This window comes from Eretmochelys imbricata, chromosome 1 (genome assembly GCF_965152235.1).
Source record: "Eretmochelys imbricata isolate rEreImb1 chromosome 1, rEreImb1.hap1, whole genome shotgun sequence".
Lineage (NCBI taxonomy): Eukaryota > Metazoa > Chordata > Testudines > Cheloniidae > Eretmochelys > Eretmochelys imbricata.
In genome coordinates this window covers 331545509-331570331 of record NC_135572.1, presented here as the reverse complement: position 1 = coordinate 331570331, position 24823 = coordinate 331545509, and the positions used below count along the sequence as shown (strand labels likewise).

At 43.7% G+C, this 24823-nt stretch overlaps 1 protein-coding gene across 6 annotated transcripts in view; it reads left to right on the top strand.

The window, feature by feature from the left end:
* The window catches only part of ERGIC2 (ERGIC and golgi 2), a 73830-nt gene extending 49582 nt beyond the window's left edge, over positions 1 to 24248 (top strand). The window contains exons 13-14 of one of the 6 annotated variants that reach the window (XR_013348093.1): positions 10334 to 10422; positions 11392 to 11530. Coding sequence is in view for 4 of the 6 variants with exons in the window: in XM_077835249.1 (XP_077691375.1) it covers positions 24005 to 24240 (236 nt within the window). In the remaining 2 variants the exon portion in view is untranslated. Of the gene's footprint in view, positions 1 to 10333; positions 12019 to 24004 lie in introns of those variants that run through there. The other 5 variants (XM_077835239.1, XR_013348090.1, XM_077835249.1 and 2 more) reach the window with 5 other exon arrangements.
* The last annotated feature ends 575 nt before the right edge of the window (positions 24249 to 24823 follow it).

The window sequence follows — 24823 nt, the reverse complement described above, 5'->3', positions numbered from 1 at the left end:
GGGATGTAAAATTGAGCTGTCACAACCATGGCATTTAAGTTCCTTCTTATTAATTTTTTAACACAACCAAGCACTGTAGTTGCTTCTTAGAACAGTGGTTCTCAAATTTTTGTACTGGTGACCCCTTTCACATAGCAAGCCTCTGAGTGTGACACCCCCCCCCCCAATAAATTAAAAACACTTTTTAATATATTTAACACCATTGTAAATGTTGGAGGCAAAGCGGGGTTTGGGGTGGAGGCTGACAGCTTGCAACCCCCCCATGTAATAACCTTGCAACCCCCTGAGGGGTCCCAACCCTCAGTTTCAGAACCCCTGTCTTAAAAGATGTGAGATCAAAATCATTTGATTGGGAGGGAAAGTGTCCAGGGAAAGGTTTGTCTCTGCCTTAAAGTACTCCACAGTGTGAAAATATTTGAGAACAACTGTACTATGTGCACCTAGTCTTGCCTTGGTAGTTTATTCCATATGTTAATTTTTTATGTAATGACCTTTCCATCAAAATTCATTTAGTGCTGGCTCCTGCCCTGGTATTGGGGCCCTGGGAGTAGTTTGGTATTTTGACAAAACATCCTTGCACATCTGTATTCTACACCTCCCACCCACCCTTAAAAACACTTTGTGCATTTTGAAGGAACTCCACTTGCCCCACAAGAAGTCTAGCATTATGGCACTTGGCCTTTGGCTTCAGCAGGGGTCAGTGGGGCTCCTGAGTTAGTCAATGATGCCATTTTGTTCAGCAGGACTGGTTAGTTGCTCCTTCTCTTTTCAACCCTGTGGCTCAGTGCTCTGTGTGCATAGAATTCCCAGCTCCTGTTGGCCAAGGTGGCAGATTATTCTCTTTCAGTGAGGTCTTTTCTCACTCCTGTCAGGTGGTGTGTCTAATCTTAAATTCTTTGAGATGACTACAGTGAGTGGTCTTTGCTGTTTGAATACAAGAATCTGCTCTGTGGACAGCAATGGCTGGCAACGGAAGAATTGTTTTCTTAACCAAGGAGGGAGCTAACCCACAGCTTTGGCTCTGTGTACACCTTGTCTTTTTCACTGGCACCATTTCATTCCAGACTCAACACCTGAGGAGCATGTTAAGGATTGTGAGTAGGGTAGACCAGTGGTTCTCAACCTTTCCATTCTACTGTACCCCTTTCAGAAGTCTATGTCGTTTGTACTCCAAGTTTCACCTCACTTAAAAACTACTTGCTTACAAAATCAGACATAAAAATACAGAAGTGTCACAGCACACTGTTCCAGAAAAATTGTTTATTTCTCATTTTTCCAATATAATTATAAAATAAATCAATTGGAATATAAATATCATACTTACATTTTAGTGTATGATATCCGGAGCAGTATAAACAAGTCATTGTCTGTGTGAAATTTTAGTTTGTACTGACTTCACTAATGCTTTTTATGTAGCCTGTTGTACAACTAGGCAAATATCTCTAGATGAGTTGATGTACTCCCTGGAAGACCTCTGCGTACCCCCAGGGGTATGTGTACCTCTGGTTGAGAACCACTGGTGTGGAGGGCCACAGTAGGTTGACGTAAAGGGTAATTACGTAACACATTTGTCAAACCTACTTGCACAGCAGCTCCAACACACAACCAATGCACCTCTGTGCTGAGAGTGTTGGCCAGTGCTCTGCAAGGCTGGGGGAATGGAACGTCTTTCTAGGTGCCCGAATGTAAGTCTCAGGGTAAATAAAAATGTAATTGTGCCTGCCTTATGCATTGCCTGTCCAGGGTTGAAAGCCTGCCAGGTGGGGTTATTTTATAGTGCAGCCACATCACTACTCTATTATTTTTTGTATGTTATATAACGTATGAGGCAGTTTGAGATAGAGGAAGAAACTCCAGAAGTCTTATTCTCTGTTGGCTCATTGGAATGACTGTGATCTCTTTTCAGAGTAGCAGCCGTGTTAGTCTGTATCCGCAAAAAGAACAGGAGGACTTGTGGCACCTTAGAGACTAACCAATTTATTTGAGCATAAGCTTTCATGAGCTACAGCTCACTTCATCACTGCATCCGATGAAGTGAGCTGTAGCTCACAAAAGCTTATGCTCAAATAAATTGGTTAGTCGCTAAGGTGCCACAAGTCCTCCTTTTCTTTCTGTGATCTCTGTTGCTGGGAAGAGGTAGGGCTGAAATTCCCCACAGAGCTCCCGGCAGGTGGGGTTTATAGACTGGAATTAAATTGGTGGGGAGGGGTGGTTTTTTGTGGGTTTTTTTGTTTGTTTGTTTTTTCCTTCAGCAGCCTTTTTGGGATCTTTGTTTGAGAGTCTGAAACAGTGCAAATGGGTTAAGGCCCAAACTTTGTTTTCACATTTTTATTGATGGACCCTTTTTGTGAATAAGAGGGATTTTTTTTCCCCATTCCATTATCCCCACCTTGTACTCACACATTCTCAGTAACCAGTTGAGTGATGTTTTGTACGATGACACTGTGCAGCATATTGCTGCATTTCCCAGGACACCGACAACCTAATATTTGACTATTTTATGTGTTTATCAGAAAATTACAAGCCACATGCTTCATTACAGCCTTCTCGTTGACCTCCCACAGGAGGAAGAGAAGGATTGTGAGGAGAGAAGGAAAGTAGCCTAGTCTAAACCACAGTATGAGCATCGCTCTGATGATGCGCTCAATGATTTGGGACAAGTAACTCCCCCTCTCTGCCTCAGTTTCCCCATCTGTACAATGGGGACAATGATACTGACCTACCTCACAGGGCTGTTGTGAGCATTGATTAGATGTTTGTAAAGCACTAGGAGAATGGAAGCACTACAAATGCTGTGGAATTGTTATATTTTGCTGAAAGAGTGTGTGGCCAAGTATTTGTGTTCCCTTGTTCTCGGACACCTGGGCAGACTCTGTTGCGGAGCTGCCATTTGCCTGGTGCTAGATGGGACTGGCAGTTACTGTCAACTTAATTTTCACAGATTTTTTTTTTTCAAAGCTGCAAATGCAACGGAAATGTACAATGACCATTCCCAGTTCCACGGTATTATCAGTATTATACACAAACAGTGCTCTGTGGAAATGTGCCCTTTTATCACACTTTCCAAAAACAGAAGCTGATGATATTTCTGTACCAGGATTTTAAGTCCATTTCCTTGGGTATTTCTGGCTAGAGTAACCTAGCAAGAAAACTGTGTTTTTGAAGTCATCACTTGTATTGTAACAACATTTTTAGGGTGTCAGTCCAGGAAATAAAAGATTTGCAGGTGTGACAATGTGTAAACAGTATTTATTTATTTCTAGACTATGAAATAAACTCTGGTCAGAAATGGAGCTATTTGACTGGCTGTCAGCACTGTCAAACTCCTTCTGTAGATAAATTGCAAGGACTACACAAGTCTAACTGGTTTTAATTTGTTGGCTGAGCAAAGTGGGGCCCTACACTTGACTTGATGGCAATTCAGTTTGTTTGTGTCTGTCTAATGCGATAACTGCTAACACTGAATCCAAAAAGAAAAGGAGTACTTGTGGCACCTTAGAGACTAACCAATTTATTTGAGCATAAGCTTTCGTGAGCTACAGCTCACTTCATCGGATGCATAAAGTGGAAAATACAGTGAGGAGATTTATATACACAGACCATGAAAAAATGAGTGTTTATCATACACATTGTAAGGAGAGTGATCACTTAAGATGAGCTATTACGAGCAGGAGAGTGGGGTGGGGGAGAGAAAACCTTTTGAAGTGATAATCAAGTGGGCCATTTCTAGGAGTTAACAAGACCGTCTGAGGAATGGGGGGGGGAGGAATAAACAAGGGGAAATAGTTTTACTTTGTATAATGACTCAACCATTCCCAGTCTCTATTCAAGCCTAAGTTAATTGTATCCAATTTGCAAATTAATTCCAATTCAGCAATCTCTCGTTGGAGTCTGTTTTTGAAGATTTTTTTCTGGAAGAATAGTCACTTTTAGGTCAGAAATCGAGTGACCAGAGAGATTGAAGTGTTCTCCAACTGGTTTATGAATGTTATAATTCTTGACATCTGATTTGTGTCCATTTATTGTTTTACATAGAGACTGTCCAGTTTGACCAATGTACATGGCAGAGGGGCATTGCTGGCACATGATGGCATATATCACATTGGTAGATGTGCAGGTGAATGAGCTGATATTGTGGCTGATGTGATTAGGCCCTGTGATGGTGTCCCCTGTATAGATATGTGGGCACAGTTGGCAACAGGCTTTGTTGCAAGGATAGGTTCCTGGGTTAGTGGTTCTGTTGTGTGGTTGCTGGTGAGTATTTGCTTCAGGTTGGGGGGCTGTCTGTAGGCAAGGACTGGCCTGTCTCCCAAGATCTGTGAGAGTGAGGGATCATCCTTCAGGATAGGTTGTAGATCCTTGATAATGCGTTGGAGAGGTTTTAGTTGGGGGCTGAAGGTGACGGCTAGTGGCGTTCTGTTATTTTCTTTGTTGAGCCTGTCCTGTAGTAGGTGACTTCTGGGTACTCTTCTGGCTGTGCCAGTCTGTTTCTTCACTTCCGCAGGTGGGTATTGTAGTTGTAAGAATGCTTGATAGAGATCTTGTAGGTGTTTGTCTCTGTCTGAGGGGTTGGAGCAAATGCGGTTGTATCGTAGAGCTTGGCTGTAGACAATGGATTGTGTGGTGTGGTCTGGGTGAAAGCTGGAGGCATGTAGGTAGGAATAGCGGTCAGTAGGTTTCCAGTATAGGGTGGTGTTTATGTGACCATCGCTTATAAGCACTGTAGTGTCCAGGAAGTGGATCTCTTGTGTGGACTGGTCCAGGCTGAGGTTGATGGTGGGATGGAAATTGTTGACATGAGAGATGGGATAGAGAGGGTCTGCAACAGGTTCCTGAAATAAAGGGAGATGGGAGGGTGACGCACAGGGAGCTTGTGGGGTATGTGTGGAGGGATGCAGGGAGTCTCTGGTGTGTAATGTGCTCAGCCTACAGGCACAATGGCGTGTGTGTCCCCAGTATATAAATGCCAGTATAAAATTGCAATAAGCACTCACCTGTTGCAAGCAGTGAATTAGGACAATGATTGCTTTTCTGGCTTTGTGAAAACCACTGTGCGTTGAGCACTCTAAATGTGTTCTCAGTGTTTCTCAGGTGATGTAAATTGACTTCAGTGGACAGTGAAGGATTTACACCATATGAGGATCTGGTCTCTTATCTTTCACTCCCAGTCAGTTGAAATTAATCTTGGGATTTAATACAAATAATAGTTCAGTACTAATGCAAAATTATCTGCTAGCTGTTTTTAACAATGCAGGTATCATACTGGCTCCCAGTAAACTCAGAATTATCCACATTTAATCCAAAGCTGTATTTTTCAGATGTGATTGGCAGGCACCAACAACACAAAGTTTAATTGAAACCATATTATTCATTTTACAAAGAAACCAAATCTGAGCTGAGTTGTTGGCATGTGTCTTAATAATGCTTGTTAGACTCCGTTCTCTACTGATTTAAAACAGTCTTATATACAGAGGAAATTAAGTATCTCAAGTTTGTAATTTTAGAACAAGGACGCTGCAGATCTCGCAGGCGCAGGAGGTGATATACCGGTACGAGTACTCTCATACTTTTTCCTCCTGAGCAGAAAAGGGGAATGGTTCAGAAGCCACCAGATTTTCTCTACTGCAAAGGCATGTATTCTCCACTTCTTCTGTAGTGTAGTTATACCTGGGGAGGAAAAAAAAGAGGGGAAAATAATGAGCAGTGGGTTGGTAATACATGGACATTTAAATACAAAATCCACTATCAAGATGCAAAAATAACCCATTAAGTTATCATTTACAGTTATATTTCACAATATGTTACTATATGGAAAAATCTCAAACATTTGAAAGGCTCAGCATTAAAAAGAACAAGGAGAATATGTAATGTACGGTTGGAAAGTCACAGGATCATTGTCCAGTTAATGATACAAACAGAACAACACCACTGGAGGTGTGGAGCCACATCTTGGCCCAGGCATTGATCCCTTCATTCTGGTGGCACAAAGAGGCTGGAAGAATTTTGCAATAAATATATTTGAATAAAACATAGTAACTTACATTGGGGTTTTTTTTGCGGTCAGCAGCACATTTTGCCATCTGAACCTTGTTTTTACAGTTACTAATGTTAACTGGTTTCAGAGTAACAGCTGTATTAGTATGTATTCACAAAAAGAAAAGGAGTACTTGTGGTTAACTGTTACTTTCACAGGTGCTTGCTTGCATTCCCCCTTGCCTATAAAGGTAAAGTCCACCAGAACTGAAACTTTGTACTAGACAAATACATTTGTAAAGACTTATCCTGAGACCTGCCTGTCCAGTCATGACTTACAAGTAAACCTGTTAAGTGGTATTTAATTTATTCCCAATGTATTCAGCATATACCATGCAGAAAGTGAGACACAAATTGGTTGTTTAAACAATGGGTCAGTTCTTTACGATATTTGAGATAGTGAAGATTCATTCCAGTATATAAGCTGTTTTTTGTGTCCCACTTTTCCAATACTACTTCTGTGCAAGTGAGAAGAGGGCAAATCTGTTTGTTTTTTTAAAAAAACCTACTTCATCTGAAAACAACTCACGTAATAATGCATCCAGTGAAGTGAGCTGTAGCTCACGAAAGCTTATGCTCAAATAAATTTGTTAATCTCTAAGGTGCCACACATCCTCCTTTTTCTTTTTTTGGATACAGACTAACATGGCTGCTACTCTGAAACCTGTCACATAATAATGAATGTGTCTTTTTAGTACTTATGTCAGACCTTAAGCAACTGGATATGCAAAGGAGAATTTTCACTTTTTTTTAAAGGAAGTTAGTAGCCCTTTTCCTTGTGCAGGCAGGCTTGAAAATGCAAATGATCATGAAACCAATTGCTCAGGTTGAAAGAAACAAGCAGCTGGGTTCCACGTCTGCCCCAGGCACACAGGTGGTGAACTAAAGAGCCCAGGCCCTGCCGCATTAAGATGAATCAGTTCCAGTTGGAGTATACACCAAAATGGCAGTCGCTCCTGCATTTCTCAGGCTAGCCCTGTGTATAGTTGCGGGACTATGCTGCACGGAAACTGGCAAAAATGTTCCAAAAGACAATGACCCCCTCCCCCCCACCCCCAATTCAAAAATATCAGGGCTGGTTCTGCAAAGTAAGCCAGCCACGGGCCTGAAACGCCTGACAGGAATTGCTGCTTTCCCTCCCCAAACATGTCACTAGTAGCAGAGTTCCGTTATTACAGGTGAGATTTCGGAGTAGTAGCCGTGTCACTCTGTATTCGCAAAAAGAAAAGGAGGACTTGTGGCACCTTAGAGACTAACCCATTTATTTGAGCATAAGCTTTAGCTGTAGCTCACGAAAGCTTATGCTCAAATAAATGGGTTAGTCTCTAAGGTGCCACGAGTCCTCCTTTTCTTATTACAGAAGAAGGCACCCTACTAACGATCATGCTGCTGGACACTGCCATTGGTGCCAGCGCTCTCCTCGAGCTGTCGGTAGGGAAGGAGCTGGATGTTGTGTTAGGCAGAGCGTGTCTGAATAGCTGTGCCCGAACACCCAGGCTGTGCCTAGAGTAAGAGAACTCAAACCAGCAATTCTTCACTGGTGCAGCTCCTTCTGGGGGAGCCAGTGATTACACGGACCCATGTCTGCAACCCCTGTGCAGGGGTTGCAGTCTCTATTCCAGTCCAGGGGCTATGGAAAGGCCAGAGGGGAGCTGAAGGCTCCCCTGTCACCTGCACATGGGCAGGGTGGGTGGATTTCAAACCCCCAGCTCCCCGGCAGCAACTCTGTGCAAAGCCCACTTAGTCGGGCTTGGTGTAGGGTGGCTGCGGGGAAATTCCCTTTCTAAGTGGAGTTTCACTATAACAGAATTAACCATAAACAGGCTTTACTGTGCTATTGGCACTGGGCATCACAGCTCAGTGTAACTTCTGTGTAAAAGTAACTAGCTCTGTACAAGTCTAGCAGAATTTCATCATATATATTCTTGACACCTGTTTAAAACACAAACCACACTAGAATCTATAGATTTATCATATGCCCTATATGGTAACATTCCCTATTGCTTTTTAACCTTGTTTTTAAAGGTTGGGGTGTGGCTATAATGCTCCAAGCAACCCTGGAGATCAAAAGCCCTTTGCTTATCTACAGATCAGATTAAGCAGCTGCAGTGGCAACACTGGCTACCCACCTAATGCCCCTCAACAGGGGCATCCAAGTGTTTTACAGAGAGTTGTTAATAGTGGTGTTCCCATTTTAGAGAGACAGAAACTGAGGCACAAAGGCGTTGAGGGCATCTGCGCTACAGTGTAAGCCCAGAGTTCGAACACAGCCTCAAGCCTAACTCCTCTGCCTTCCATCGTCTCACAAATTGCGCTAACTCAGGCCCTGGATCCAGGACCCCACAGAGACAGATGGCCCAAGCCTGAGAGGTGCACCTTATTAGCTTATGTTAGTAAAGTCTTGAGATACCATTTTAAAAGAAAGGCCATTAGGAAAATTTGAATCTGTTATTTTATATATGTTATGTACTTTGCTGCACCAATCTCTGCTTGCGACTGTGCTGAACCAGCACTGTTAAGCCCTCAGCCGTGCACACGTACAAGAGGCATGGATTTTCTAGATCAGCAAATGTCTGGCCAATCTAAAATAACATCAAATATAAATATGAGTGGATGAGAAACTACAATGTGACCAAACAAGATACTAAGTCAGTATTAATAAATTCAGTGGGCATGTGGTAAGGGTATTACTTTATGTAAAATATCATGATTTTGAGCACTGTATATTGCTCTGCCAAAGTGTTTAGGAATAATTTTAAAAGGTGTTTGTTTGTTTTTTATATATATATTCTCTGATTTCCTCCCAGTGTTATCTTTACAAGGTCTCTGATCTCTTTTTGTGTGTGTTGCTTTTCACTGTTTAAGTTAGGTAAAGAAAACATGACTCAGCTATTCTGGTTGCCTGATGAAACTGCATAAGCAATACACACAACTAGAAGAATGTCCTTAAAATTCTACATCTACTTACATACTTTACTGGCTTGGAATGTTACAGCAAGAACCATCAAATTATTGCTGTTTTCCGGGTGGGACTGTTAAGGGGCTGGAGCCCCTTCTCCCATGCTAAGAAAGCCCTAATTTATCCCATAGGCCAATTCTGTAAAGAGAACCATATGAGATTATCCCTGTGCACCTGTGTGGAGCTCCCATTGGAGTCAGTGGGAATGACTGTGCTAAATAAACTTGTAGTCAGTGGGGGGCTAGGCAGAAGCCGGGATCTACCCATGCAGCAATCTTTGAGGGACTGAGGCCTTAGTGGTCAATGCACAGTGTGGAAATAACCCTTACAGTTTCAAAACACTGCACAAGGGGTTTAGCCATATGATTTCCAGAGACTTTAATAGGGTTCCCCTGGCTAAAATGCCATCCAACAACTTGAGCATGGAGAGGAAGTCTGTCTCCTTATCTATCTGTCCCCTTGAATGAAAAAGTGAAATGAATGCATAATGTCCTGTTTTACACTCTTAGCCCTGGTCTACACTACGAATTTAGGTCGGATTTAGCAGCGTTAGATCAGTTTAGCCCTGTACCCGTCCACACTACAAAGCCATTTTTCCGACTTTAAGGACTCTTAAAACCGGTTTCTATACTCCTCCCTGACGAGTGGATTAGCACTGAAATCGACCTTGCTGGGTCCAATTTGGGGTAGTGTGGGTGCAATGTGACGGTATTGGCCTCCGGGAGCTATCCCAGAGTGCTCCATTGTGACCGCTCTGCACAGCACTCTCAACTCAGATGCACTGGCCAGGTAGACAGGAAAAGCCCCGCAAACTTTTGAATTTCATTTCCTGGTTGGCCAGCGTGGAAAGCTGATCAGCACAGGTACCATGCAGAGCTCATCAGCACAGGTGACCATGCAGTCCCAGAATCTCAAAAGAGCTCCAGCATAGACCAAACGGGAGATATTGGATCTGATCGCTGTATGGGGAGACCAATCCATGCTATCAGAACTCTGTTTGAAAAGACGAAATGCCAAAATATTTGAAAAAATCTTCAAGGGCATGAAGGACAAAGGCTATAACAGGGACCCACAGCAGTGTCACGTGAAATTTAAGGAGCTCAGGCAAGCCTACCAAAGAACCAGAGAGGCAAACGGCCACTCCGGCTCAGAGCCCTGGACATGCCGCTTCTATGATGAGCTGCATGCCATTCTAGGGGGTGCCCCTACAGCTACCCCAGCCCTGTGCGTGGACTCCCTCAATGGACTCTCACGCAATGGGGATGCGGATTTTGGGGACAAAGAAGAGGAGGAGGAGGTTGAAGCACAGCAAGTAAGCGGAGAAACCATTTTCCCCAACAGCCAGGAACTGTTTCTCACGCTGGATCTAGTACTCTCCCAACCCAACGAAGGGGGGCTCCCAGACCTAGAATGTGGAGAAGGGACCTCTGGTGAGTGTACCTTTTGTAAATATAATACACGTTTTAAAAGCAAGCGTGTTTAATGATTAATTTCCTCTGAAGACTTGGGATGCATTCGCGGCCAGTACAGCTACTGGAAAAGTCTGTTAAAGTGTATGGGAATGGAGCGAAAATCCTCCAGGGACATCTCCATGAAGCTCTCCTGGATATACTCCTAGAGCCTTTGCAAAAGGTTTCTGGGGAGGGCAGCCTTATTGCGTCCTCCATGGTAGGACACTTTATCATGGCAGGCTAGCAGCATGTAATCTGGAATCATTGCATAACAAAGCATGGCAGCGTATGGTCCCGGTGTTTGCTGGCATTCACAGAACAGCCGTTCTTTATCTCTCTGTGTTATCCTCAGGAGAGTGATATCATTCATGGTCACCTGGCTGAAATAGGGGAATTTTATTAAGGGGACATTCAGAGGTCGCCGTTCCTGCTGGGCTGTTTGCCTGTGGCTGAACAGAAATCATCCCCACTGTTAGCGACGTGGTGGGGGGAGGGGTAAAGAGATCATCCCAGATAATTTTTTTTGTGTGTGTGTGTGGGGGGGGGGGGTTGGGGGGTTAGTTCGGTTTGTGCTGCACATTAACCCGAAAACCACAGCCCCTCCTTTTAAATGGCCAACCCTTTTTAAAGGGCAAACCCAACGGGTTCTTGGTATGTGAAATGAGGGCGCTGCTGTTTAAAACCATTCCCACATGTTAGGAAGGTTAAAGAAGCCAAAAGACTGTGGCTTACCATGTCTGCCTGCAAGCTGAATTCTGTTGCCCGCAGGCCCTGCCTGTGTGATCTCTCACACCATACTGACAGGCCCGCCATATAAGAGGCAAAATGTGACCTTGTGAAGAATGCACACATGTAATATTAACAGCTTGGTTCACCATGAAAGAATCTACCCATTGTTCTCTAAAATGTCTCTTTTTAAAGACTAATCTCCCTTTTTCCCTCCCGCAGCTGCAAATGTTTCATCGCTCCATGTATCATCTCGATCCCAGAGGCTATCAAAGATTAGAAGCCAAAAAAAAAATGCACTCACAATGAAATGTTCTCTGGGCTTATGCAGGCCTCCCACGCTGAAAGAGCCCAGCACAATGCGTTGAGGGAGACAATGTCAGAGTCCAGGAAAGCACAAAATGAACGCGAGGACAGGAGGGACGAGTGAGAGGAGAGGAGGGGCAAGCGAGAGGACAGGAGGGACGAACGAGAGGAGTGGTGGCGTCAGCATGATGAGAGGAGGCAGGATGCAATGCTGAGGCTACTGTAGGATCAAACTGATATGCTCTGGCATATGGTTGAGGTGCAGGAAAGGCAGCATGAGCACAGAACGCTGCTGCAGCCCCTGTGTAACCAACCACCCTCCTCCCCAATTCCATAACCTCCTCACCCAGACGCCCAAGAACGCGGTGCGGGGGCACCCAACCACTCCACCCCAGAGGACTGCCCAAGCAACAGAAAGCTGGCATTCAATAAGTGTTGAAGCACAGTGTGGCCTTGTCCTTCCGTCCTCCCCTCCTCCACCACCCCACCCGGTGCTTCCCTCACCCCTCCCGAGCTACCTTGGCAGTTATTCCCCCATTTGTGTGACGAATTAATAAAGAATGCATTAATTTGAAACAATGACTTTATTGCCTCTGCAAGCGGTGATCAAAGGGGGGAGGAGAGGGCGATTGGCTTACAGGGAAGTACAGTGAACCAAGGGGGCAGGTTTTCATCAAGAAACAAACAAACAAACAACTTTCACACCGTAGCCTGGCCAGTCATGAAACTGTTTTTCAAAGCTTCTCTTATGCGCAGCACGCCCTGCTGTGCTCTTCTAACCACCCTGGTGTCTGGCTGCACGTAATCAGCAGCCAGGCGATTTGCCTCAACCTCCCATCCTGCCATAAATGTCTCCCCCTTACTCTCACAGATATTGTGGAGCACACAGCAAGCAGTAATAACGATGGGAATATTGGTTTTGCTGAGGTCTACCCGAGTCAGTAAACTGCGCCAGAGAGCTTTTAAACATCCAAATGCACATTCTACCACCATTCTGCACTTGCTCAGCCTATAGTTGAACAGCGCCTGACTACTGTCCAGGGTGCCTGTGTCTGGCTTCATGAGCCATGGCATTAAGGGGTAGGCTGGGTCCCCAAGGATAACTATAGGCATTTCAACATCCCCAATGGTTATTTTCTGGTCTGCTGCAGCTGTTCCCACAGACCTGAGTTCCTGAAGATGCGAGTGTCACTGTACCTTTCCCAGCCATCCCACGTTGATGTTGGTGAAACGTCCCTCATGATCCACCAGTGCTTGCAGCACCATTGAAAAGTACCCCTTGAGGTTTATGTACTGGCTGCCTTGGTGGTCTGGTCCCAAGATAGGGATATGCGTTCCGTCTATTGCCCCACCACAGTTAGGGAATCCCATTGCAGCAAAGCCATCCACTATGACCTGCACATTTCCCAGAGTCACTACGCTTGATAGCAACAGGTCAGTGATCGGGTTGGCTGATTGCATCACAGCAGCCCCCACGGTAGATTTGCCCATTCCAAATTGATTCCCGACTAACCGGTAGCTGTCTGGCGTTGCAAGCTTCCACAGGGCTATTGCCACTTGATTCTCAACTGTGAGGGCTGTTCTCATCTTGGTATTCTGGCACTTCAGGGCAGGGAAAAGCAAGTCACAAAGTTCTATGAAAGTGCCGTTACTCATACGAAAGTTTCGCAGACCATTGGGAATCGTCCCAGACCTGCAACACTATGTGGTCCCACCAGTCTGTGCTTGTTTCCCGGGCCCAGAATCAGCATTCCACAGCATGAGCCTGCCCCATTGCCACCAGGATGGCCAAATTGCCGAGGCCCGTACTTTGAGAGAAGTCTTTGTCCATGTCCTCATCACTCTCCTCACTGCGCTGCCGTCACCTACTCGCCTGCTTTTGGTTCTGGTTCTGCATATACTGCTGGATAATGCGTATGGTGTTTAGAGCAGTCACAACTGCTGCGGTGATCTGAGCGGGCTCCATGCTTGCCATGGTATGGCATGAGCAGGAGAGCAGAGTGGCAGCGGAAGCGACTGGTGGATGATGATGCTGACAGCAATATGGCACTCGCATGGAAAAAGGCTCAAAACGATTGTCAGCCGTTGCTTTTGCGGAGGGAGGAGCAAGAGGTAGGCTGGCAGCAGACAGTGCTGCTGGCTGGGAGAGCAGCCTGAGGCAGAATGGCCCCCTCACAGATTGAATTCTCAACCCTGAGTTTAGCAGGCCAATGCTCAAACCACTGAGCTATTCCTCCTGCCAATATTCCAGGCAGGACTGAATCTCCATTAGACAAAACTTAAAGAAGAGAATGACCTGAGTCACTCCCATTTATGTGCAGGCGCCCTGACAGACCTCACCGAGATCTGCCAGGAGCACCCATGTCTGCCCAGGCGCCCCGACCGAACTGAGCAAGGCCAGCCAAGAGCACCGAGGGGACAATGAGGACGGCTACTAGTCGTACTGCACAATCTGCTGCCACGAGGCAATGAGCTGCTGCTGTGTAGCAATGCAGTCCCACATCTGCCAGCACCCAGGGGACGTACGGTGAAGGTGACCTGAGCGGTCATGCTTGCCATGGTAAGGCGTCTGCACGGGTAACCCAGGAAAAAAGGCACGAAACGATTGTCTGCTGTTGCTTTCATGGAGGGAGTGAGGGAGGGGGGCCTGACAACATGTATCCAGAACCATCCACGACAATGTTTTTTTGCCCCATCAGGCATTGGGATCTCAACCCAGAATTCCAGTGGGCGGCGGAGACAGTGGGAACTGTGGGATAGCTACCCACAGTGCAACGCTCTGGAAGTTGACGCTAGTCTCGGTACTGTGGACGCACTCCGCTGACCTAATGGTCTTAATGGTTTTAAGTGGGGACACACACAATCGACTGTATAAAATTGCTTTCTAAAAATTCGACTTCTATAAATTCAACCTAATTTCGTAGTATTAGACATACATACCCAGTGTATATGTGTGTGCGCACTTCACAAGAGACCTGTTTAGCACAGAACTTAGATTCCAAAAGTTCTGAATTGTACAGAGGTGGACGTTACCGTGGGTCAGGCAATCGCTGTTTCTATTCCCTCCCCCCATGACAAGCTTTGTTTTTTCACTGAAAAACTAAACGTTTCAGGGTTTTTTGGGGGGTGAGGGAACCAAATATTTTAGTTGAAAGTGAAATTTCTCTCTCTCTCTCTCATACACTTTTGAAGAAACCTCTCGCTCACTCTCATTCATAGTTTGTTTGACAAAATCTCACCTTTTTCATCCCCAAAAATGTCAATCAGCTCTCATAGCTATCATGGTGCTCTGCTTGTCCCTTTGTAATTCAATTAAAGCATTTGGAAAGGAGCATGCAATTCATCTCATAGTCTCTGTTGTTATGGCAACATTTCCCTGGTTCTCAGAAAGAAACATGTTCAGCATTTAAATAATGTTAGTGGTGCTGAATTTTAGCAGGCTGCTATATTTTCAGTAGTAGTTACATTCTTCTTTATCATTAACATCATTACTGTTTATTTTTGGGCACCCACGAGTCTGTTAAGCTTTCTAATCAACATCTGGCTGGTTTTCTCCAATCAAGTTGACGATTTCCCATTTCAATCCCCAAAACACATTGCATTCTTCTCTTAGCAAATATTGAAAATTGGACCCCTACCACAAGAAGAAAATTCTCAGCGGGAATCATCAGGTTTGTGTTTTACCAGCCTCTCTCCAGCTTTCCAGGAGGGTGCGCTAGGACAGGTCAGAGGTGAACATACAACAGTATTGGACTCATTGCAGATACAGCTATAACAGCTTGTAGTCCATGTGTCTCCTGAGTGGGGGTTAAAAACAGAAACAGACCTGACCCCGACACCTGGTCAGTTACAACTCAAGGAATTTTGTGCAATCCAGAAAATACCTGAATACTCTGATTTTTCTCTCCTATTGAGCTGTAGCAAACTGTTTAAAAATGAATGCATTGAAGTAATTGGCAAAACTCTGATTGACTTCAACAGGGTCACAATTTCATGTAGGAGTTTTGCCTGAAAAAAGACTGACATCAGTCACTCTGCCAATAACCGAGATCTACTCACCTATACCCAAAACTCTAACTACAGCCCAGTGTCTTCTCTTATTGCCTGTTTTCTTACTTGAATAAATCTTAGTCACATACAAAAGAAACTGTCCTCACACTAATATACCATGGTCCAGATTCTGCTGTCAGTCAAATGTCTGTATTGGCGCTGTACAGGTGTAACTAGAAGCAGAATCTGGCTCCGATGATTGTTTAATGTAGCATACATACCACAGGTTGCCATTCATCTGAATCGTTCTGCTTGGCTTCAGAACCTCATCATTTACGTAACAATCATGTTGATCATGCTCAATACTGATAGCTTCACTATTTTAATTTTAATTCCACCAAGATTTCAACAACTTCCACCCTACCATCAACCTCAGACTGGACCAGTCCACACAAGAGGTCCACTTCCTAGACACTACAGTGCTAATAAGCGATGGTCACATAAACACCACCCTATACCGGAAACCTACTGACCGCTATACTTACCTACATGCCTCCAGCTTTCTCCCAGACCACATCCATTGTCTACAGCCAAGCTCTAAGATACAACCGCATTTGTTCCGATCCTTCACAGACAAACACCTACAGAATCTCTATCAAGCATTCTTAAAACTGCAATACCCACCTGGTGAAGTGAAGAAACAGGCTGACCGAGCCTGAAGGGTACCAAGAAGTCACCTACTACAGGACAGGCCCAACAAAGAAAGCAACAGAACACCACTAGCCATCACCGACGGCCCCCAACTAAAACCTCTCCAGCGCATCATCAAGGATCTACAACCTATACTGAAGGACAATCTCTCACTCTCACAGACCTTGGGAGATAGGCCAATCCTCGCTTACAGACAGCCGCTCAACCTGAAGCAAATACTCACCAGCATCTACACACCACACAACAAAAACACCAACCCAAGAACCAAACCCTGCTACAAACCTGGGTGCCAACTCTGTCCACATATCTATTCAGGGGACACTATCAAAGGACCTAACCACATCAGCAACACTATCAAGGGCTCATTCACCTGCACATCTACCAATGTGATATATGCCATCATGTGCCAGCAATGCCCCTCTACCATGTACATTGGCCAAACTGGACAGTCTCTATGTAAATGAATAAATGGACACAAATCAGACGTCAAGAATCATAACATTCAAAAACCAATAGAAGAACACCTCAATCTCTCTGGCCACTTAATAACAGACCTAAAAGTGGCAATTCTTCAACAAAAAAACTTGAAAAAGACACCAACTTGAAGCTGCAAAACTGGAATTAATTTGCAAACTGGATAGCATCAGATTAGGCCTGAATAGAGACTGGGAGTGGTTGGGTCATTACAAAACCTAAACTTAATTTCCCCAATACTAATTTCTCCCTATTGTTACTCACACCTTCTTGTCAACTGTCTGTAATGGGCCACTCTCTTACCACTTTAAAAGTTATTTTTCCTCTCTTGGTATCCTCCTGTTAATTGATTTATCTTGTTAGACTGATCTCACACTTGGTAAAGCAACCCCCATCCTTTCATGTATTTATACCTGCTCCTGTATTTTCACTCCATGCATCTGATGAAGTGGGTTAGTCTCTAAGGTGCCACAAGGACTTCTCGTTATTTTAATATAGTCTTTCAAGGCAACCACTCCATCAACTCGGCTATCTCCTACATCACAGCTCGTATCCCTCTCTGATAAAGAGTAGCAAGAGCTGTTGCAGGCTTTCACATTGTACTCGAAGACCTGACCCTTTTCACAAGCCTGCTCTGCTACGCAGTAACAATGAGCGGTAGTTTCTCTTTCAAATAAATGTTATTGATTAGATGTTTCATTTGGCTCTTGTTCCCTGCATCAGGGTATTATGCAGATTATCTATGAGAAATTATAAATGTTGGGCTTTTTAAATATTGTTTTAGCAAAATTTGAAGATTACTATTTATGTATATAATATGTACAGTGGTTTAATCAGAGCATAAGAAAGATGAAGAACTTACATGAGAAAATAAAAGCAAAGCAATGTAGACAAGCTAAAGTAGCCCCTGCATTCACAAATTCCCCAGACAGCTGGTTAGATATTGGTCAGAAATGCTACGTATTATGCACTCTCCATGTCTCCTGGAATTGTTGTCAAGAAATTCTGTACTTCTTTGCGGTGCCAAAAAAATACAACTAAAATTGCCCATTTTATTTCCCTTACATCCCCATGACTCCTAACAGTGCCCTGTGCAAGCCTAATGGTGTCCACTATATAAAGATTAGACAAACCCTTGTTTTAAAATATCAGGTAAATCTGAGAAAAGTGATACTATGAGACAACACTGTTCAGGCTCGAATCAACAAATTTAAGAGAATTATTGCCAAGTCCTAGTCAGCTTAACTCGTGGGAGAAGTCAATGGGACAGCTCTCTTGTGTCGTGACTGCAGGACTGAACCCATAAGCAAAAACACTTTTGGGACAGATTGTGACCCCCCATCCATATCTGCATTCGGAGGGTCTTCAACATATAGGTCTCCTCTCCTCTGTGTGGAACGGGGGCTCAGGTGCTACTGTGAGGCTCAGTGAGCTGAGCACAGTTTTCTTTTACAAATGTTTCTGTAATAAATAATATGAATACACAAATATGACATTTGTTTCTGTTTGAGGGTCTTCAACTGAAGTGTTGTTGGGCTGATAGACTAGTTCTGGGGAAACAAATCAGTAATGGAAGTGAATATTTTATGATGATGGCATTGTAGAGATTTTTTTTTTTAAAACTGAAGATACATACCTCATTTATCTAGCTAGTAGTTAGTTACTAAAATCCAAAACAGACAAATGTGTTAGTTAAAAAAAAATCACTGTTGAACAGGGTGGGAAGTTTATACAACCTCATTCTGAGTATAGTCATTAACAGCAGAAGGTGGTCTATTGTTTGAGATATTCGCAGATTGACAGAGCCAGAAGAGTACCCAGAAGTTACCGACTATAGGACAGGCTCAACAAAGAAAGTAACAGTACGCCACTAGCCATCAGCCCCCAACTAAAACCTCTCCAACGCATCATCAAGGATCTACAACCTATCCTGAAGGATGACCCGTCACTCTCACAGATCTTGGGAGACAGGCCAGTCCTTGCCTACAGACAGCTTCACAACCTGAAGCAAATACTCACCAGCAACCACACACACCACACAACAGAACCACTAACCCAGGAACCTATCCTTGCAACAAAGCCCATTGCCAACTGTGTCCACATATCTGTTCAGGGGACACCATCATAGGACCTAATCACATCAGCCACACTATCAGAGGCTCGTTCACCTGCACATCCACCAATGTGATATATGCCATCATGTGCCAGCAATGCTCCTCTGCCATGTACATTGGCCAAACTGGACAGTCTCTGTGTAAAAGAATAAATGGACACAAATCAGACATCAAGAATTATAACATTCAAAAACCAGTCGGAGAACACTTCAATCTCTTTGGTCATTCGATTACAGATCTAAAAGTGGCAGTTCTTCAACAAAAAAGCTTCAAAAACAGACTCCAACGAGAGACTGCTGAATTGGAATTAATTTGCAAACTGGATACAATTAACTTAGGCTTGAACAGAGACTGGGAGTAGATGGGTCATTACACAAAGTAAAACTATTTCCCCATGTTTATCTCCCCCGCCCCACCGCTGTTCCTCAGACGTTCTTGTCAACTGCTGGAAATGGCCCACCTTGATTATCACTACAAAAGGTTCCTTCCCCCCCCCCCCCCCCCCCCCGCTCTCTGCTGGTAATAACTCACCTTACCTGATCACTCTTGTTACAGTCTGTATGGTAACACCCATTGTTTCATGTTCTCTGTGTATATAAATCTCCCCACTGTATTTTCCACTGAATGCATCTGATGAAGTGAGCTGTAGCTCACGAAAGCTTATGCTCAAATAAATTTGTTAGTCTCTAAGGTGCCACAAGTCCTCCTTTTCTTTTTGTGGATACAGACTAACATGGCTGCTACTCTGAAATCGCAGAGAACAGGCAGTCATCTAGTAGTCGCCTTACTGGCCAGCAGGTGATGCTGTTGTTCCATGACAATGTTGAAAGTACATTTCCTCGCTGTAAGAAAGAAGGGTTGTAAAAAATGAAGTTTGGAAATCAGTTTGTCAGAATTTTAGCTCTTTTATTAAATGATTTGAAACTCATTAAACCATAAAATCTATACCACATGCCCCAAATTCAGTTAAAATATATATTTTTCATTTACATTAGATGGCATATATCGTCAAGTATATAATATTGCTATATTGTTATATGAGCGCTCAATGATCCTGATCAGGATCACTACTACACACGTGTATGTCAGTCTCTCTCTCTCTCACACACACACACACACACACACACACACCCCCTTTTTATCTATTTTTCAGTTAAGATTATTCTGATGAAAAATAATGACCTCAAATACTTCTAAAGGAAGAAATGCGTTTTTGGCCCTTGATATACCTTTATATATCTTTTATTAACCGTCTCAGGAGAAATGTAAGTATCACATTTTAAGTTAGACCACATGCAGATGGTCTCCTCCTCCCAAAGTAGAGTATAATTTGAGATGTATCACAGCAGGTATAATACTTTTTCGTTTGCTAAGATGCGATTCTACATACAGCTACTAAAAATGAAAAGTAGTAACCATGCCCTGCTCAGCATATTATATAAATAGTGATGCTGCTAATTCTACATCAATTCATTTAGTTTCTTTTCTACTTTGCATTTCCGTTTGGTTTTAGCTTATTAGGTACATTTTTTTAATCCTAAAAGTTGGATTCTACCAGAAAATACATAATAGGGACATGAGCATCTACTAGATTCTACCAGAAAAATACGTAATAGGGACATGTGCACACAAATCTAAAAGTCTTGTCAAGTTAATGATCTGTCAACTACCAATGATGGTAACATTAAACAGGGAAAAGCCTTTTGATAATTGGGGCTAGATTTTACTTTAGTGTTGATTAGCTAATGTAGGCCTATAGGGCTGTGTTTTCAAAAATACCTCTGGGAGTTCGGGGCCCAATTCCTATTGACCTTTTTAATGTTATAAATCACTAGGAGCTGATGCATCATAAATTCACCGATGCTCAGTGGGAGCTGGTAAACTGACTCCTTAGGTGCTTTTGAGCATTCCACAGCGGGGGGGGGGGGGGCAGATTGCAAGGGGCTAGATGGAGCAAGGAGCATCTTTTTCTTGCACCCCCACAGAATTGCTGGAATTAAATAGTGGTTCGATTACTCAGGGAATGCAAGGGCTGACTTTAGGGCCTTGGCTGGCATTGTTATTGCCAAAAAGGGATCTGCCCCATTATGAACCAGCCAACGCCATACGACATGTCAGAGCACTGTTGCAAGGGTGGTTCATGGGCCACATTCCTCCTGTCATTCCGGAAGCCTTGTGTCTATCTGAGCCATGATGCCTCCCAGGGCTATTAGAGGGGCAGTGCACCTCTGATTACTCCCAACTTTCAAGGCATAGCCAAGCCCATAAAATATTGCCTTTTTCTGTGCTGGCACATGAAGGTGGCCTTGCTTTAGGACATGACATCAATCCCCGGGAACTTGCAAATGCCTCAGAAATCACCTCCAGTATTTTCTGGCTGGACATAAAACTGGATTCTGCATTGTTTTTGAATGATCCACAGAGCCCTTTGGATTTCATATACATATTTTCCATTTGTCATATTGATGTTTGCTATATGTGCCACTACACAGCAAAGTAAATGTCAGGTGTTTCAAGAGGTAATTCCATTTTCAAATAGCCTTATTAAATACAAAGAAATGAAACTGCGCGTCTTACACAAGGTCCAATATAGGTATGAGCAGCTGACGTCTTGAGCATGGGTGCAGTTCTGTACTGAGACCATATTTCTCACTTGATACATCCAATATGGCGAGAAACATCTGCATCGCACTCGTATACATTCTGAGCACCAGAATGGGCCAGTTGCTGCTAGTGATCCAAGAAGAGGACAGTTTGGAGTGTGGTTGTAATGACACCTATCAATGACTCCAAGTGCCCTATATATATTATGCATCCTACTTCTTGTGAAAAATCAGATACAATAAAGATCACATATGGCAAGACTGGAACCATGTATAAAATCAAACAGTTAGGACAATTATTTATTTTCTTTGTCCATTCATGAACAAAGCACAAGGTTTTGTTTGTGTAACTTTTATTTTGTATTTTGTTAAAAAAAAAAAAATCAGACTGATGTTTGAATGTTTAAAAAGGAAACAAAAGGTTTTACAAGCCATGTTGCCAGCAAGAAGAGTTGTTTAGCCCCCGAAGTCAAAGTTTAGATATTATAGCAGTGGGCTTAAAAATGGCAAGATTCATCTTATACCTATGGGGGCAGGCTTCAGGAAATGCTTACAATAGCATAAGAAAATTGATAGTGTATTTAATTAGCTTCCCCATCTGCTCTCTTGGGACTAGAGCCAAGTGAAGTCAGTGACAGACTGCCATTGACTTCAATAAGTTTTGGACCAGCCCCTTACTGTTCTAGCATTTTAATGCCTGCACAATGTGAAATTTGAAAAGACATACAGTCGGGTTAGAGCTCAAGAGTTTACTAGAGGGAAATAACTGACAAGATCAGGCCACTTGGGAGTGAGGTAGCTTCCACAGCACTAGGTCATTATGACAGTTTTCATCTACAAACAAAATTGTGGCTTACATCATGACTTCCCATGGAAAAATGCATAGGAGGGCACATGTTAGGCAGAAAACAAGCACTCCACCCCCACACCGTTCTAACAGTGCAGGGTGGGAGTATGTGTCAGTTAATACTGAGGATGGCAGCAGCAATTTCATCAAGAAAATCCAGGCAGGTTTCTGGGGGATGATACTGTGAAGAGAAGCTAAGTTGCCTCAATCTCCATTTCACTAATGTACTTGGGAACAGGAATGGGTTTTCTGTTCCTTTCATCCCCACTATGGGAAATATTAGATCAGATGCTATAGCCTTGTAATTAGATCAACTTTAACAAACAATAAATGGCATTAGGCATATGAACAGCAACAGAGAATATTAGATGTCAAAATCAGGGAAAATTCTCAATCTAATTTCAGAACTTGCATTAAAATAAAATAGTTCAATCATCAGATCCACAAGCTATAAATGTTGTTTGTATTAATTCTAGAACTCACAATTCAGGAGCCATTTCCCAGTAACATAAGTAAAAGTTAAAAACTCGGTATGTTTAGTCTTGAGGAAAGAAGACTGCAGGGAGACCCAGTAAAGTCTTCAAATATGTTAAGGGCTGTTCTAAAGACTACAGTGATCAATTGTTCATGTCCATTGATGGTGGGAAAATAAATTAATTGGCTTAATCTGCAGCAAGGGAGATTTAGGTTAGGTATTAGGAAAAAATTTCTAACTTTAAGGATAGTTAAGTACTGGAATAAGTTACCATGGGAGGTTGTAGAAACCCCCTCAGTGGAGTAATGAGGAGTCTGTGTAGCACCTTAGAGAATAACAAATTTATATGGGCATAAGCTTTTGTGGGTTAGAACCCACTTCATCAGATGCATGGAGTGAAAATACAGGAGCAGGTATAAATACATGAAAGGATGGGGGTTGCTTTACCAAGTGTGAAGTCAGTCTAATGAGATAAATCAATTAACAGCAGGATACCAAGGGAGGAAAAATAACTTTTGAAGTGGTAAGAGAGTGGCCCATTACAGACAGTTGACAAGAAGATGTGAGTAACAGTAGGGAGAAATTAGTATTGGGGAAATTAAGTTTAAGTTTTGTAATGACCCAACCACTCCCAGTCTCTTCAGTGCAGTGTGACAGAGTACTGGGAACCAATAGCTGAGCCAGAACTCTGATCACTTACACACCAATTAAATTCCCTGGGATGGACCTGACATTAGCAGATTAGAATGGACTGGGGAGGACTAAAGAACTAATTAGCCAATTAGTTCAGAGGCTAGAAGAAAGTATAGGAAGCCTGTGCTGGGAGACAGAGATGTAGGTTCATAGAATATCAGGGTTGGAAGGGACCTCAGGAGGTCATCTAGTCCAACCCCCTGCTCAAAGCAGGACCAATCCCCAATTAAATCATCCCAGCCAGGGCTTTGTCAAGCCTGACCTTAAAAACTTCTAAGGAAGGAGATTCTACCACCTCCCTAGGTAACGCATTCCAGTGTTTCACCACCCTCCTAGTGAAAAAGTTTTTCCTAATATCCAACCTAAACCTCCCCCACTGCAACTTGAGACCATTACTCCTTGTCCTGTCCTCTTCTACCACTGAGAATAGTCTAGGTTCATAGAGCTAGAACCAAGAAAAATCCCTGGGTGGTGAAATCTCTTCCCTCTTCTTGGTAGAGGAGAACTAATGCTGTAAATGATGTGATGTACTGGTCAGTAAAGGTGGTGGGAAGAGACAATGTAAATAAGCTACACAGAGATGTTTAACAACTGAAGGTCTCAGAAAAGTCCATGTATTCAGAGCAGAAGACAAGAGTGGAACCCTGCCATGTCACACTTTGGAGGCTTGTCTGGGATCTGCCTTTACCCGTGCAGATGGAGGACCTTGAAATGGAGTTGGTGGAGGTTACACGGCTTGGACCATGGAGGAGACCCTGCAATGGCTGGTTGAGCAGCAAAAAGAAATGCAAAAGGCCCTCCAAGACTTTCAACAGGCCCATCCCCTGGAAAGACAGTCTTTGCTCACCTGGCAGCTGAGCAACAAAAGAGCCTTTACAAGGAAGCAATTGCACAAGCAGCAGCAGCAGCTACACCAAAGAATGGTGAGTCCTGTGACCGGGAACCAGGGTAATCAGGTGCAGGGAATGGGTCTGTGTAAGATGGGCCCTGCAGATGACACGGACGCATTTCTGGGCACCTTTTAGAAGGTAGCTGTGGGCCAGGGCCAAGAGACCTGGGCCAGGACCAGGAGACCTGGGCCTTGTGTCTAGCACCCTATTTGAGTGGGGTGGCACAGGCAGCCTCTATGGCTCTAATGAATGAGTAAGTGAGAATAACCATCCTGGATCAAGTGGGCCTTCCCACTGAAAAATATAGACAAAAATTTCAAACTGTGAGATGGATTGGGGAGTCCAGCCCCGGGCTTTTGCCCAGAGGATGACAGACTGGGCCACCTGTTGGCTGAAGCTGGACACTCAATATGTGGTGAGATGAAGGACACTTTGATCCTTGAACTGTTTCTACAGAACCTCCCTGAGAACACCTGGCTACAGGTCAGGCAGTTCCAGCCTGTCAGCCTGCATGCAACAGTTAAACCCAGAAAGAGGAGGGTCAGACCAGG